The sequence below is a fragment of the Podarcis vaucheri genome (assembly GCF_965113315.1).
Source record: "Podarcis vaucheri genome assembly, chromosome: 6".
NCBI lineage: Eukaryota > Metazoa > Chordata > Lepidosauria > Squamata > Lacertidae > Podarcis > Podarcis vaucheri.
The window spans coordinates 90,725,646-90,743,448 of NC_138764.1; the positions used below are offsets into that span (position 1 = coordinate 90,725,646).

Here is a 17,803-nt window from a genome sequence, read left to right on the forward strand (position 1 = left end):
AGGGCTGTCTTAAGCATATGCGGCGCCGGGGTGCAAAGATCCGCCTGGTGCCCCCCCCAGGTTGCCCAGTCCCAGGCACGCAGGAGGGTGGAGCCGGCTGGCTGCCTCAGAGTCTCGCTGGCTTGCTCACCCCCAACTTGCGGCGCAGAGCCGCCCGCAGCAGCAGAGCCTGCCGTGGTGCTCTAACCGACAGATGGGCTCTTCCCCAGACTCAACTCTCGGGCCCTGGACTCTTGGCCTAGCACCCCTGAGAGCCTGCGCCCGGGTGCCCCACACCCCTAGCGCCTATGGGTAAGACAGCCCTGGTCAGATGCATCGTTTTTTTTTCATTGTGAACGCACAGATTAACACATTGTATTCCCATTTCTCCTTGCCTTCACCCGACCTGAAGAACGCCTCACCCAGGAAGCCAAATGTAGTCAATCCGGCCGCATAAAGTAGCCTCCCAGGTTCTTAACAAGCCATCTTGCTTTTGCCATCTTGAGCAGGAAACAAATACAGAAACTTATAAGTCCCTGTCATACATGCCTGGTGAGTTGTGTTCAGTGCACTGAGTCACAAGTTACACAAGCCTCCTCCATATAAACCTCTTTGCACAGAGATCTTAATGAGCGCTGCAAGTTGCTGTCTTATTTTATTCCGCTCCCCCTCCATTCTTCTTCTTCTTCTTTTTTACTCCAGGTTACGGAACTTAATCATGTGAAGAATATATTGCGCTTGCCAAAGAGCACAAGGAAGCACGCTGTAGGGATATATTTTAATGATGACACATCCAGGACGTTTGCTTGTGAATCAGGTGGGTTTAGTGGCATGGGCGGTTGTCATTAGCTGTAGTAGCTGTAACTGTCGCAGCAAGCTGTAAACATTATAAATGTTACATGCCACACCAACATGCAGATTTTTGGTCGTTTATATGCAGAGCTTGAAGCGGATGAATGGTGTAAAGTCTTGCAGGTGGAGTGCCTGGGGACTCAGATTAATGATATTAGCCTTGGAGAACCTGACCTATTGGCTTCCGGTGTAGAGAGGGAACAAAGTGGTATGTAAATACTTTTTTTTTTTTTACACAACTACAAATAGAAACGTTTAGGCTGCCTCTGCAATGTGCTCATGAAATCCATAAATACTGTGGACCAGTGCAACAGAGTGTGACATTCTTCCATGCGATCGTGTTTTGTGCTCCACGGTTGCTGCTGCTCCCAATGTTACCCTATTTATAGATGCGGATATATTGCAATGACCAAAGTTAAAGCGTTTCAGCTTCCGCCAACTCAGTAACACAGTTGGGATTTAAAAACAATTTAAAAAATTGAACCTCAGATGTGATACAAAGAGGAAACCGAAACGTTTTGCTGCACAGTGCTAAGCCTGCCTTGAATTTCATATGTCATTTCATATGTTGTTCTGTGTTTGACCGAATCCTTCTAGGGTCAAAAGCCTGCCTCAGAATCAGGGGAAACTTTTCAGGCTGAGGGCTGCGTGGGAAAATGTTGGGATAGGTGGGTGCATGCCAGTCAGAAGGAAGAAAAATGGGAGGTGCAAAGGCTGTGACTCCTACTTTTGTATAGTAGGTTATGTGCCAGCCAGAGAAAATTCAAGGGTTCTTGCAGGGCAACATATAAGAAGCACCACCCCAGTTCAAGATATTGGAGAAGGGAATAGAGCAGGGGTCAGCAACCTTTTTCAGCAGGGGGCCGGTCCACTGTCCCTCAGACCTTGTGGGGGGCCAGACTATATTTTGGAAAAAATAACGAATTCATATGCCCCATAAATAACCCAGAGATGCATTTTAAATAAAAGGACACATTCTACTCATGTAAAAAGAGGCTGATTCCCAGGCCGTCCACAGACCGGATTTAGAAGGCGATTGGAGTGGATCTGGCCCCCGGGCCTTAGTTTGCCTACCCATGGAATAGAGCTTGGGCTAAGGAGAGCAGTCTGAGGAAGAGCCATGGCATATGAAGAGTCTTGAAGGCCATGTCGAAAGGCCTAGAGGATGCATTCAGTCCCTGGACCTGAGCTTTTTTCACCCTTGGCACACTTGTATTTATTGGTTGGTTTAAAGATATCAGTGTTCAAAGTATAGATGGGGAGGAGAGAGGCACACAAGCAAGATCTGCCTCCAGCATGCCCATGTGTGATGTCCTTTGCAGTCGTCAAGCTTGGCAGCAACCTAAAACCGCACAGATTTTGCTACGTGCCTGTCTAAGCTCAAACAGCTTCACAGTCAACTCCTTTAAAACTGGTAGCAGGCTTTCGCACAATCAATCACTTCCCTTTCCTGTAGATTGTCAAAGTGACACAGCAAAGATCAAACTAAGGATAATAGTGCGGAATGCTTGTGTTGAAGCTTCCAATGAACAATACATTCCCAGTTCCTGGAAATGCCATTCCATTGCATCCTGCCCCCCATATTCTCATTATCTAATATTTATCCCCCATTCTGTGCCCACTGAGCTCAGGTCTCACTGGGCTTTGATTGGAGACATCCCCCCTCAAAAATAATAATCTCCAAGGTAATATGGTGGTGCCATTTTGGACAGATAACAACTGATTCTCAAAGAGTTGAGTTTGCTCTTAGTCCCATAGCAAATTCATCTTCCCATAGTCCTTTCATAAGGATGTGAAACCAAGTCTGCAGTCAGTGGCTGTCTAGTTCCTAAGTCCCTGAAAATTGATTTTTTTTAAAGACTGAATACTGTTCCTTGTTACGCGTCGTCTCAACACTGAGGCAGGGAAATGCTATAGATGAGATCTTTTCTACACACCATGCAGAACGAAGTGCTGGCAGTATGAGTTGGTAGAATTCTAGACTTTACTAAGATAGCTGTGGGTGTCACTTTTTGTGAGTGGTCTTCCACCCTGGGTAGATGGCTACACTTAACGTTCTGATGTGCAGAATGTAGTCTTATTCCAGCATTATAAAAATTGGGGAAATTCCACATAGGGGGAGAAGCTCTCATGGACAAGGACCTTTGCTATGCCTCCCATGACCTTCTTTTAGTGTATCCTCCTTGAACACTGTAGAATCCCAATTTTCTAGGGTCCTACATTGTGTGATGAGCTTACATGTGTACTGATTCAGACTATCATCCTTCAATTCTGATGGCAAAAGCGGTGGATTTATTTCTGAACTCCCCCTCCCCCCATTTGTGGAATTTCCCAATTGCTCTCTTGTCTTGCAGACTTCTTTGGACATTGAGAAATGCTGTTGTGATATGATTGTACAATGTCTGTCATGTTGTTTCTGATTCTGCAAGGATTTTAGTCTAAATCTTTTGTTTTTCTCCCAGAGAGATTCAATGTGTATTTGATGCCATCCCCTAATTTAGATGTGCATGGGGAATGTACCTTGCAGATAACGTTTGAAAATATCTGTCTTTGGGACATCCAGAATCCCAGAGTAAAGCTCGTCTCTTGGCCTTTAAGTGCCCTCCGACGATACGGGCGGGACTCAACATGGTTTACATTCGAAGCTGGGAGGTGAGTGAATGATTTGCAACAAGGCTCCACAAGTTCTTCAGACTCAGGAATTCTGGGCACACCATACATTTATTTAAAGCACTATGCTGGCACTTTAAATAGCCATGACTTCCCCCAAAGAATTATGGGAACTACCCCATCCCTATTTAAATAGCCCCAGAGCTGAACTTGACTTTTAGCAATCTGAGGCTGTTTGAAACCCACTCAACCAAGATCCGTATGCCTCTGAATACACCCAATTTGACTTGGGGTTCAGGTCTTGGGCAAAAGTGGAGCCACCACCATAGATACATATATTGACTAGAGCTGAATGCCAGCAGCATACTAAACAATGGTTTAATTGGGGCATGGGGGTAACAACAGAAAACCTACACACAGAAAACTGAGCAGCAACATCATTCCCTTGTATGCAACTCGCATGCCTTAGATCCTTCGTATATATTTTAACTTGAATGAGTAGATTGTCGTTTTATCCACAATGAGAAGACTGATACTTTGGCTCAATGTGGAACCAATTGCATTTGATAACTTCTGCCCCAAGTATAGATGAAATTTCAGAACGTGTGATGATCATCTTCCAAATAAAAATTAAAAGTGATAGAAAGTTCTGCTTTGGTGTCCTCCTTTCTACTGAATGTTTTCGTAAGGCTTTTATTCTTATATAAATCTAAGAAAGAAAGAAATTAAATAAATTCTGTCTGCCAAGCCATTGAAGCTGCTGTGAAGTTGGGTATCTAAACTTCTATGTTAGTTGCATGCTTATGAATATGCACACATATATGCATATATTTGCTTCCTGACTTAACACATATTAACAAGACATTTTGTTGTCTGAGGCAAAGGACAAGATGCTCCACTTCAACTGGATGTTCAGAAACCAAATGGGCTGACACTTGACTCTTCCTTCAGCCCTCATGACAGAGCCGTATCCTGCACCACGCTTGAGGGTAGCAGGTTAGCTTAGGAGTGCAGGAAGAAGTGGCTTACTGGATAGGGTTGAACTATGTTCCCGGTTGTTGTTTCTTACTGGGAGGGAGAGAGGAAGGTGGTGGGCAGGTTGGCGTGAGGCAAACGCACTGGGACAATCAATCTAGCACCCCTGCCAGGGTGTTTGCACCACCATCTTGCCTCTAACACTCTGCTTCCCAGTAAGTAACAGCGATCCACCCGCCAACAAACTAATGTAGCAGCTCCACTCCATCCAGTAAGGCTGTTCTGGATTCAGGGCAGGCCACATGGCATCCCTAGTTCTGTTGGCTTGCTGCCATGCCCTGCATCTGACACCTAAGGCAAACCTCCTTCTGCCAAACAGTAATGCCTGGCCCTCCATGTCAATCAGCTGCTGTTATCTCCTCATGCTGTTACATTTCTGTGTAGGCACTACTACAGATGCATGCTAATACGTCAGTCCGCTCACATGTAACCCTACTCTGTTCTCTTTCTGGCAGGATGTGTGACACAGGGGAAGGGCTATTCATCTTTCAGACAAGAGATGGGGAGGCAATCTATCAGAAGGTTCACTCGGCAGCTCTGACCATAGCAGAACAACACGACCACTTATTACAGAGTGTGAAAAACTCAATGGTATGCTTACTGGCCCTGCCTGTCATCCTCTAGCAGTCAGCGGTAATGACATAAAATCCATAGGCCACCTTCCTAAGCATGAGTTCAGATTGTGATTTTCAGATTGCAAACAGATTTGAGTGTGGGGTTGTCTTCCTCTCCTCCTTGTTAACTCATTCAATTTCTTCATTTCTTCATGCATGGGGTTATCGGACAAGTCTGTAACTATGGCTGCTTTTCAATTAACTAGCCTGATAAGAAATGGCTCTGCACCAGATTTGCAGATTGGTTTATGGATTTTGTTTCTTTCTAAGAAGTGAGCATGTTGTCTAAGTTGCTACAACTGATCTAAGTCTTGTAGACTAGCATGAGTAATGTATGGCATATCAAAATGGGGTAGGGTGGTGGGCTTCAGCTTTTGCATGAAATGTAAAGTACCTGCTCCTCATACTTCTTGCTATTACTTCTAAGTCCCTGATGCATTCCTGAAATGCAAGTTAAAAAGGGTATATGAGCAGTGGCGTAGCGTGGGGGGTGCAGGGGGGGGGGCGGCCGCACCGGGCACAATATCTGGGGGTTAGGGTTAGGGGCGCAAATCCACGGGTTAGGGGGCGCAAATTAGTTGCCTTGCCCCGGGTGCTGACAACCCACGCTACGCCACTGTATATGAGAATGACATCTTCTGTATCTTCACATGTGTTGCCCATGTTCCATGTGATCTATATGAATCTCTGACCCCTTTCAATACTTTAGTTGCCTAGAGTGGCTGGGGCAACCCTGTCAGGTGGATGGGGTATAAGTAACAACAACAACAGCATCATCCATATTTAGTATCAGATGCTAGACTAAATAGTACTTTGGTATGACTTAGTAGCGTTTATGTTCTTATTTCTATTACCTATCAGCTTCAGGGCTCTGACCATCTTAAATAAATCTTATGATGAATCGTATGAGTTTTATTTCAGCAATATTGCTTAAACTGGCATAATTTGCATAGGAACAAGCCTATTCTTCTGAAGAAAGTTGATGCACGCAAGCATCAGGCAAATGTCACAATAGATCAAGCATCCCCTCATGCATGACAGAGGAAAAGGAAAGCCTTTTCTAAGATGGTGCCTGTCACTCATAAAAGTTAATATTAAAATTATATTTCTAGAGAAAGCTGCTACCCAATTTCGATTCGCAAAGCCCTAAACAACTTATTTCCAAGGGACAGTCTGAACCCTTATATCTCAGCTTGATCATTGAGATCACCTGCAGGAGCATCTTTGGTCCTTCCCATATCAGCAAGACACATGTTGGAAGGGACACCCCCAGGGTCATCTAGTCTGACCCCCTGCAAAGCATTTGAAAACAAGACACTGAGATTTTAGTGTCATCAGTCCAGTCCTGTGGAATAATCTGTTCACAGAGATTCAGCAGGTGCCATCTGTGCTAACTTTTAAATGCCTGCTCAAAACCTTTCTATTCTACCAGGTCTCTGCAGGCAGTTAAGACTATTTCCTTCCATAATGGTTAACTAATGTCCGCTTTTAACATTTTTCATATATATATATATTTGCATGGCTTTATGTTTTATCGCTGTAAACCACTTTGTTTTGTTTTTTTAAATGACAGTGCTATATAAATATTTGAATAAATAAATAAATAAATAAATAAATAAATAAAACAACTGGGAGACCTTTTATAGAATTATGGAGTTGGAAGGGACCCCATGATCTATCTAGTCCAGCCCCCTGCAATGCAGGAATCTTGGCTCAAGCATCTGTGAGACATGGCCTTCCAACCCATGCTTGAAAAGCTCCAAGGAAGGAGAGTCTCACCTAGGAACTCTCTGCCCCTTGACATTAAACAGGTTCCTGCTAAAAGCATGCATTTTAGTATGTATTTTTAACATATAATGTATATTTGCAACTGCCAATTCTATTTATATTTTGAAATGGTTTAGACCTACGTATTTTTAATTTCTGACTTCATTGATTATTTTAATGCATATTTTATATAAACCGCTTGGAGGTTTATATAAAATAAGCAGTATACAAATTACATTGCATATATGAAAATCTTTTCTTTTGAGCTCCCCCCTTCTCATTGTTTTTCTCTAGCTGTTCTCTTCTAGCAAGTTTTATGTTCTCTGCGAATAAAAATGATCACTCCCATTTTCACTGAATAGGAGTTAACAGTGAAATCAAAATGATGAGGGTTCTGCTTTGAGAAATGGGGTGGGTTGTGTGTGTGTGTTTTTGGTGCAATGTTTGACAGAGTTCTGCAATTCCAAAAATAGATTCCGATTTGTTTCCATGACACTGGAATGTAGGATAACATTACAAGTTCTGTTGAAGCATTACTTGAGGGACCATATTTATTTAACATGCTGTGGGCGGAAGCCTCTATTGTATGTTCAGTGTTCGTTGGATTGGTGTGGGTGTTTAAAGATACAGTGGTACCTCGCAAGACGAATGCCTCGCAAGACGAAAAACGCGCAAGGTGAAAGAGTTTTCCGTTTTTTGAGTCGTTCCGCAAGACGAATTTCCCTATGGGCTTGCTTCGCAAGACGAAACGTCCTGCGAGTTCTTGCGAGTTTGTTTCCTTTTTCTTAAAGCCGCTAAGCCGTTAATAGCCACTAAGCCGCTAATAGCCGTGCTTCGCAAGACGAAAAAACCGCAAGACGAAGAGACTCGCGGAACGGATTAATTTCGTCTTGCGAGGCACCACTGTAACTAGTTGATTTCATATTAATTCCACCCCCCACACACTTTTAGTCTTTGTCTGAACTTTGAAGAAATTAGAAGTTAAATATGAGACTTAAATCAATATAGCCGAATATCATAACTGACCAAGAGTTAAATCGCAAAAGGGAAATGTAAAGATTCAAAACTGTCCTTTGTTATAGCTTCCGTTCCCCTCTCAGTGGTACTAAATTACTAAAAATGACAAAGTGTTGCGTGGATCCCATACTTTTGACGGGAGGATGAACTGTACTTGTAAAGAAGATGCCTTTCTCCAGATACCCTTTTATCTAAGGGCAGATATACACTATACATTTAAAGCACATTCAGTGCACATTTAAACCAGTTGCCCCTCTCCCAAAGAATCCTGGGAACTGTAGTTTGTTAAGGGTGCTGAGAATTGCAGAGTTGTAATGGGGAAGCTACAGATCCCCAGATTCTTTGGGGGGAGATATGTAGTTTAAATGCACATTGAAAGCACTTTAAATGCATGGTATGGAGCACATTAAGCACTTAGGGCAGGTATATTATTATTGCCCTGGAAGCAGGGGATTAGAGAAGAGAAAGCAAACATAAAAAGTAAAGTTTGCTGAGGAGGATCGGAAAGTGGCCCAAAACCTCCTCCCTCTCTCTCTCTCTCATCTATCTATCTATCTTAAGTCACATAAAAAGCAATGGTAGCCATGTTTGTGCATAAGGTAAAGGTAAAGGGACCCCTGACCATTAGGTCCAGTTGTGGCCGACTCTGGGGTTGCGGCGCTCATCTTGCTTTACTGGCCGAGGGAGCCGGCATCCAGCTTCCGGGTCATGTGGCCAGCATGACTAAGCCACTTGTGGCGAACCAGTACAGCGCATGGAAATGCCATTTACCTTCCTGCTGGAGCTGTACCTATTTATCTACTTGCACTTTGACGTGCTTTCGAACTGCTAGGTTGGCAGCAGCAGGGACAGAGGAACGGGAGCTCACCCCGTCGCGGGGATTCGAACCACCGACTTTTTGATTGGCAAGTCCTCGGCTCTGTGGTTTAAGCCACAGCGCCACCTGCGTTTGTGCATAAGAGAGGTTAAAAAAAAAGAGTCTTGAAAGTCATAGTTGGGCAGCACCTTTACTTAGGAATAATGGAAGTATCACAAAATAGTGGCAAGTCATATTTTGCAAAATGCTCCTTTTGCAGTAACACATCTCCAAGCTAAAGTTTCTACAAGCTTGAGCTAGGTTTTAACGCAACATTTTCATGACTGAATTATATCGCCATGTGTTTATCTCAAGGTCCGTTGCCTTTTCTTTCAGCTACAGATGAAAATGAGTGACCGGGCTGTTTCCCTCAGCACCATGGTTCCCTTGCCCCGCAGTGCCTATTGGCAGCACATCACACGGCAACATAGCACTGGGCAGCTCTTTGGCTTACAAGGTAGGAAGCTGATGGAATAATAGTTGAGGCCTTCTTTCATTAATAAGTACTATATCACGTGTATCACCAAACGATGGTTTGGTATGCCAGGAATGGGCTTGCATGCTTCCTCCTTCCCTCACATGCTCTGATTCTCTTCCTGTCTTCCCAGGTCAAACTATGGCTTGTGCTCACTCTCCAAACCAGGGTTGGAAGCCACCTCCAAACCATGGTTTCCAGCTTCAGGTTGAAGGACAAGCACAAACTACAGTTTGCCAATTTGGTTGTAATAGCAAACTCTGGTTTGCTGCCAACCAGGAGGTTCAGGAGACAAGTGGAAAGGGCAAAAGGAAGAAATGAAGAAAAAAGAGGGAGCAGATGAGCCCAAGGTTTGCTAGTGTAGTGTCATGGGCATGTGTGAGCCAACAGTGATCAGTTTATCAGAAGACATTTCCCCACTGAAAAGACAGATGGATGCCATCAGCCCTTGGGTGATATTTCCCGCATATTGTCTAGCCTTCACATCAATATTTTCTGGGCTATTGGCCAAATATTTGCCAGGATTGTTGTTAGAAGAACAGCCACTTCCCTCCACTTCTATAGTTAATCTGGACATTTTGAAAAAGTGCTGCGAACTATACCTCATATCTCCTCACACATGATCACAGGAAATTTTATAATAAAGTTTTTAATTATCCTCCCCTGCTAAACATGGCAGATATGTGTGTGTGGAGGGGGCATATATATGCATCTAGTCATTGGACAGCATGTTAAATGTGTTTTCTTATGATCTCTGAGGGACATCTAGTGGCCAGGATATGTACATTCACTAATGTTCAATATAACATTTCATTGCCTGGATCTGGAAAGGTGGATGCTCATACCTTTAGCTGAAGTTCCTGTGGCTGCTTCATGTTTCTAAATTCAAATCCTGAGAATCTAGGGAGGAAGGAGTCTTGAAAATGCCCATCTTTGCTCAGCCGTGTATACCTGAAGGTTGATCCCAGTGTTTAAGCACATAAAATGAATCAAAATATTCCCAATAATTAAACTATAGGGATTTCTCCTCCTCCTTTTATGTTTGAAGAAGAGTCTTTTATCTGGAATGTGCAGTGGGCAAAATAATAAAGTTTTGATCTGTGTGAGGATCAGCTGTGGGGGCCGTTCTTGGCAAGGTATTTGGAACAGCAAAAGAACATACGAAAATGTGGGAGAAAATTAACAGATCAATGGAAATTGGACTTAATCTAATAGGAATCCCAAACCTAGTTTGAGAGTATTCATACCAGAAGTTATTTGAGCCACATTCAGCTAAGCATGAACAGGGCTAGGTAGATTTCTAGGGTTAAAAACTGGGCAAAGCCAAGCCTTATCTGAAGTGGAAGGCAAGGTGTGAAATGGAATTATGTAAGATGGCAGCAGGTGCAGGAAGGAGAAGCTGGCCTGGTCAACAGGAGTAAGGACACACTAGGATTAATTGATGCTGAAAAGCATCAAAAATTCAATTTTGCAAAAAGGACAGGGAAGAAGAAGAGGAAGAGTTCAGATTTGATATCCCGCTTTATCACTACTCTAAGGAGTCTCAAAGCGGCTAACATTCTCCTTTCCCTTCCTCCCCCACAACAAACACTCTGTGAGTTGAGTGGGGCTGAAAGACTTCAGAGAAGTGTGACTAGCCCAAGGTCACCCAGCAGCTGCCTATGGAGGAGCGGGGAAGCGAACCCAGTTCACCAGATTACGAGTCCACCCTTCTTAACCACTACACCACAGGGCTCTTCCTGAGTCCCAATTGACTGAGAAAAAGTTAGGCTGGGGTTTACATTCTGTTGGTTATTTTTACTGCTTTTAAAGGTGTTTTATTATATATTATATAATATATATATATATATATATATATATATATATATATATATATATGCAGGTTTTGGTGTCTTCGGGTGTCTTCCCGTGTAAGAGTCGGGGTGTCTGGGCGACGTTTCGACGAGGTCTCACTCGTCATCTTCAGGCTGGTGCTTTCGGCTTCTTGTTACTGGAACAGAGTTACTCTGTTCCAGTAACAAGAAGCCGAAAGCACCAGCCTGAAGATGACGAGTGAGACCTCGTCGAAACGTCGCACAGACACCCCGACTCTTACATGGGAAGACACCCGAAGACACCAAAACCTGCATATATATATATATATATATATATATATATATATATATATATATCTGTCCTGCTATCTGTGGGCCTCCAGCTCCCATCATCCCTGATCACTGGCCTTGCTGTCTGGGGCTGATGGGAGTTGGAGTCCAACAACAACTGGAATGCCACATATTCCCCACCCATGTATTAGACATTACATGTATGATAGTTGGACTGATATGATTTTTTCTCCTCTACCCCCTGATCTGATTTGGAGAAGATAGTCCACTGAAGATCCATCGGACAGAGACTTTCCCCACCTATCGGTCAGAGCATTGATAAAAGAAAGCCGAGGACATTTGAAATGTGTGCTCCTTGAGATAGACTGCTCCAGCAAAGAGGCTTTCATTGACAATTGGCCAACAATAATGATGCTGACAGAAGAAACAAAGACTGGATTAAGACTGCGATGTTATTTTTTAACCTTCAACCAAAAGATATACATCTTAGACATAATATTGGAAAGTTGCTATATTTCATAGTTACATCCAGAAGAAAAGAAGCTCTCCTTTGGTGTGTGATTATTATTATCTTTGGAATATAATTGATATCTGTTGATGATTTGTCCTATGCTATCAGTTGGTCAAGATTCATTTTGATGGTATCTTAGATAATGTAGTTTACATGTATAAACTACATGAAATATTTGTATATTTTTCTTTAACTTCAGTGTCCTGATTCATCACTGAGCATAGCAATTTTCAGAATGGTGACCAGTTTTTTGGAACTGGAATCTGTTGTCCCTGTCTATTAAAGTCTGATTAAGACTAATCTAAGTTATCAGCAGACATTTCTCTTGTCTTTTTATGTTTCATTTCATACTCCTCCTGTGTTTTAAAATGCCTTTTAGCAGTTTAGAAGTAAAATGCTCTTTGCCACATCTCTTGAAATATTGCATGCGAGTTTTCTGAGAAACACAGGTTCAGAACATCAACAGAAGCACCATATCTAAGGTGCTGCCAACAAGTAATAAGAGTCTGACTTGACGTTCTCAACGTCTTATTGGGAAGTGCATTGCATCCCAATGGCATCTGAAGAGGTAAGCACATACGTACATCCTTTGCCGAACTCAAATCGAGGGATTTCATTTCTTGTAAACGTTCAAGTTATGGAGCTGAGAAAAATAAACAATATTGCAATAGGCCTTTTTAATAAAGCTGAACTTATATAATAGTAGCTTGTACACATGCAGCTAAACAATAAAGCGAGAACCAAAACATGAAGTGAAATAGTATGCTCAAGCCTTAATATGAAGGTGGTGAAAGTGAAGTGGAAGATATTAAGGGGGAAAAAACTAGTGAAGAGAAATATGGATCCTGAATATCCTGTTAGCCCAGACTGAGACAACTGTTGGATGCAACAGAACATGAATTTACAAAACATAGAAAAGTGCCTTATTCAGAATCAGACCATTTGTACATCTAGCTCAGTATTGTCTACAGTGAGTGGCATAGTCAAGGACAGTCACATTTTTGCCTGGAGATGCCAGGGATTGAACCAGGGACCTTCTGCATTCAAAGCAGCTGTTCCACCATTGAGCTTGTCCCGATAGTCATGGCTTGACTCATGTAGGGTTCTAACCTATGTAGGGCAGTATCTCCATTTATTTTACAAACAGGAGTGTGTACAGTGGAGTTGGTTCACACAAATATTGAAAGAAATAATAAAGTATCAAATAACAAAGCTGGTCAGGGAGTCTGGGCCTTAGCTTTGCTACTGTATAGGTTTGGCCTTCCAGGAAACAGCTCTGATGTATAGGCTCCTGGATCTATCAGAAAAGTCGAGCTGCTAATATGACTGGATTGCCATCAGGATAACAGGAGGGAGGAGGGAACTGCACAACTGAGACTAAGAACCAGTAACTCCTTTAGCACACATATTTACTATCATATTGGGTTTTTTTGGCCTGCAGGCAGATGGGTGGAACCTCTTGACCATAGCAGTACTTTTGGACTGAGACTGGCTGAGTGGTGCAGAGAACTGCCTGGTCAGAGAAATGGAGATTGACAGAAATATCTTGGTGAGCCTCTCAAAATTCAAATGAATTATGGAAGGATGTGTGGGATAGAAAACAGTACAGCTTTGAGATTTGGGGAGAAAATACACAGGGAGTAGGAGAAATGAAGAGTGGAAGCAAATCAACAAACTAAAATTCTAGAATTCAGCAATGGCAATTCATTGCTTGTCGTCATGTTTCCAAGGTATGCTCTCAGTTAACAATGTATATTTATAACTTGGACCCCTTTCAGTCATGGCAGGGACTATTTGGTGTTTTGCAACTTTCTGACTAGTTGCAGGACCTTAGCCAGACCTAGCAGAGTACACGCAGAATCCACGGAAGCTATTGGCGACTTGGCTGCAGACAGGATAGATGAAGCAGGAACCAGGAACTTGTAGTTAGGTGTTTATTATATACAGTGGACTATTTACAGGAACAGAATACGGATCTTTAGCTAGCTCTCTCCTACACGACTCACAACTCCTACACTGACACACAGAACTCTGAACCTCTGAACACTGAACTAACACATTCCAGTTAGTAGGCCATTAATTATCACTCCTTTGAGAGAGCTTGACCAATCAGGGAGCTTTCTCCATGCCTCTGTTATCACCAGGCAGACTTACTCTTTCAGATTGCCTTCTGGCTGTCTGCCAAACCTTAATTGACTCTGTGTGGGTAGCTGCACGTACACAGTTTCCCACAGTTGATGAGACTGGTTGTGCTATGCATAGCACTTTCCCCTGACAGCTGAGTCAGGCACACAGGTCGGTTCCTGGATACAATATTTTTGTATGTATTTTTTTGACGTGTTCAGAGTCATTTGCATGGCCTCATTGCTACGCATTGTATCGCCACGCTATTTGCCTACATATGACTTGAGGACAAAGCTTTCTGGTCAGGAAGGATGCCCAAGTCTGTACCTGGTTTTCCATATGAGAATGGAGGCTACTTGCCACTCACTTCTCACTGCAACACCTGGCATTCCAGCAAAGGCCAGGCGACCACTCAAAAGTGGCATATTGTCAGACCCAAGGGGTGCCACCACAAGGAAATGTGCCAGAAGTGACTTGCTGGGTAGGGTGGTGCTCCCCAGCAGGTAGATTGCCGTTACTTACTAGGAAGGCGAGGTGGCAGGTAGGTCAGCACAGTACAAATGCCCTGGCAGAGCCAATCCAGTGCTTCTTCCAGTGTGTTCACACCATGCCAGCTTTCTTGTCCCACCTGGTAAGCAACAGTAACTCAACAGCCAGGAAGCTTGTGCAATGAAGAAAGCGATGGAAAGATAAATGTCACTTAACAGCATTTGCAGAGAAGGATGTGGAGAGGTTGCATGCAACAGGAGACTAGGTCGTCCGCAGCTGTTGAGTTGCGCAAAGTTAAACAGTTCAGAGCATCACAAAGCAATCATAAATGAAATGGGAGACCAAAGGGAGCACCAATGCATTTTTCTGTAGTGAGCATGGAAATGAACGAAATGGTACCCAGCTATGCAGAAGAGATTCCTGAAAACCTGAAAGCACAGCTAAGGATTCTAACTAATCCTTCATTAAATGTAGCTCTGAAATGCCAGCACAAAAAATTGTGGGAACAAACGTCCCATAAGCCACCTGATGCACTATAATTCTGCTAGTCTGATGACTGGGCAGTGGGTAAGAATAGTCTTTGGATTTGCAATTTTATCAGCTTTATCATCCTTAGGAGTCCTTCCGAATCGAAAGGCTGTAGAAAAGTGAGATGTCCTAGTAAATATGGAGACAAAGTAGGTGCAGACAAAGAAAGGTGCAGCTCATCTGCTTTGCTCTGGCCAAAGGATCCATGTGAAATAAAGGATAGTTAGATGGCATTGTGTTGTTTAGCGAGGAAATCAATACAACACTGTTGTTTAAGACCTTCTGCACAGCTCTGCTTAATTCCGCAGAGCTTAATTTATAAGGAACACAGATTAAAACGTTATTTATTTCTGGGCTGGGCTTCTCACATAAATAAGTGGTTTAAATGGCAATTTGGAACTGAATTGGTTGCTATCTTGGAAATTTTGTCCTGCTCGCACTTTCCCTTGGGCTAACGACAGCATCCATTTGTGTTTCTGTTTATCATGGAGGTGGCAGTTCTGTAGAAGCCTCCATCAAGACTATATCCACCCAGTAATTGTTGTTGTTTAGTTGTTTAGCCGTGTCTGACTCTTCATGACCCCATGGACGCCAGGCACTCCTGTCTTCCACAAGTAATTGATACAGTGCAACTATATATACAATAGAGTAGTTTAGTTATAAGGAAGGAAATTCCATAGACCTGGCCTTGAAACGATAAGCCCGTTAGTCAGCTGCATCTGATATCTGCCTACATTCCACCAGAGTTGTGGCAGAGAGGGAGTGGGACCCAGAGAGGTCATGCTACTTTCAAATGTTTTGCATTCCTCTTATGATTTGGAATATCATTTATGACATTTGGTGTCAAAAGCTGTCGCAAACTGTTAGACAAATGTGTACCTGTGGATACTGATGATCAGAATCAATTTGTCAGATGGGTTGTTGCTCCACCATTGTGAGCTGAATTAGCTAGAGAGGTCATTAGCTAAGCAGAAGGAGAGGGATTGCGAGATCAGATCGCCTCTGGCTTTGGGTAAAAGGTTTCCAAAAAGCTGCTTGGAGATGAATTCTAATAGGTTCCTTTATACTTTAGGGCTTGCATGTAATGATGAGATGGTGCACATGTGACTGAATTTTGACAATGCGTGCCTCGTTCACTGGAATACCAAAAGGTTCTGAAATATTAAATTTAATCAATCAATCAATCAATCAGATTTCTATACTGCCCTTCATCTGAGGATCACAGGGTGGTTTACAACATAAAAACACAAAAAATAAAATAACAGTATTAAAGAAAAATAATAATAACCCCCTCCCCATAAGATTTAGGAAACGTTGATTTAACGTTTTTAAGTTTGGTTTTATTTGTTTTATTTTAAAATGTAAATACCAGTTGGTCAACAGAAGACCGCTAAGCGGTTTGCAATGGAATATACATGTATGTGATTGTAATAAATCTTTGCATGGCTTAACCATTTATTCAAGTTAACCATCCATTAACATCCAACATTTCATCTTCATAAGTGCTGTGGACATATATATAGGTATAAAAGCAAGAGTGTGCATGATCAAGCACATGGCTTCCTGGGCACCAAAATCCCACTGAAATCAATGAGACTTAAGAGCTTAGAAAGCTGTGCTGGAATGCAACCAACAAGGCCTTTAAACACCCCAGGACTGCGATTTCAGCTTACTATTAATTAAATGACCTTGCACATAAACAGCATGCAGAGGAAATAAGGGTTGAGCGTTGCTACCCTGTGGCTCCGCATAGTGAATCTGACATACTTTCTGTCTTTGCATTGCTGTTCATTTTAACAAGGACAGAGTAAACTACCTTGGTTCCAAGCAGGAATGAAATGCGCCCCTATATAGGAAAGTTTTTAATGTTTAATGCATTATTATGTTTTTATATATGTTGAAAGCTGCCCAGACTGGCTGGAGCAACCCAATCAGATGGGCAGGGTACCAAAAAATAAATTTATTATAATTATTAGTTTCAGCCACTTCTAGAAATCTCCTGCTCTAGCTGGGAGTCAAAGCCTGCAACCCTAGCCCTGTTTGAACTCAATGGGACTTACATCCGAGGAGACATGCATAAGCAGGAAATTATCCTCATTCATTAGTGAAACACTGTCAGGGCTGCTACCCAGTCCCAGCTCACATAGGACCACGTTAGCCAGCGTTCACGTTAAAAGAGTATTTATTGGGTTACAGGTTCCATTTCCAAACTGCAATGTGCAGCCCTACGTCTTCTATGTCAGACCGGCGAAGACCCGTCTGAGTCTCCGCCTCTAGCACACCAGCTTAATACCCTAGCCTTGCTCCACCTCCTGCGCCTTTCCCTCCGTCTCTGGGTCCTTCTGCCCCCCGTGGTCTCTTCTTTCCTACTCTCTTCTGACGCGGACCCCCCTGACCCTTCCGCCTCCTTGCGGCGGGCTTTGGGACCTGGCTCACTCTCCGGGCTGCTTACTGCGCCAGCTTCTGCTGCATTTGAACTTGGCGCGCGCGCCCAACTCTCTACCTTCCTCTTGATCGTTTCGTCGCTCCCGGAGGTGGGCGTGACTACTCCTGACTCATGCCCTCCCTCCTGCTGAAAGCCTCCGGACCCCGATGTCTGGTCCCCTTTCTCCCCGCTGCTCCCGGCTGGGGACGTGGGTCCCGATCTCCAACTGCTGCTCTCTGATCCCTCTCTGGACCCTTCTTCCTGGGGTGTCCCCCTGCTTTCCCCCCTTGCTCTGACCGCTGGCGCTCCCTTCTGGGAATCCTCGGACTCACTGGACAGGCTCGGTGATCTCGGGTCGTCATCCCCACTCATCCTTCCTTCGTATTCCTCCCCCTCGCTCTCTGTCTCCTCCCTTC

At 43.4% G+C, this 17,803-nt stretch overlaps 1 protein-coding gene across 2 annotated transcripts in view; it reads left to right on the plus strand.

Annotated features, from left to right (window-relative positions):
• The window catches only part of DOK5 (docking protein 5), a 64,553-nt gene extending 52,417 nt beyond the window's left edge, over positions 1 to 12,136 (plus strand). The window contains exons 3-8 of one of the 2 annotated variants that reach the window (XM_082226440.1): positions 682 to 796; positions 920 to 1,039; positions 3,333 to 3,483; positions 4,932 to 5,067; positions 9,067 to 9,187; positions 11,571 to 12,136. In XM_082226440.1, coding sequence (XP_082082566.1) covers positions 682 to 796; positions 920 to 1,039; positions 3,333 to 3,483; positions 4,932 to 5,067; positions 9,067 to 9,187; positions 11,571 to 11,629 — 702 coding nt within the window. In that variant the 3' untranslated portion in view covers positions 11,630 to 12,136. Of the gene's footprint in view, positions 1 to 681; positions 797 to 919; positions 1,040 to 3,293; positions 3,484 to 4,931; positions 5,068 to 9,066; positions 9,188 to 11,570 lie in introns of both variants that reach the window. The other variant, XM_082226439.1, reaches the window with a different exon arrangement.
• The last annotated feature ends 5,667 nt before the right edge of the window (positions 12,137 to 17,803 follow it).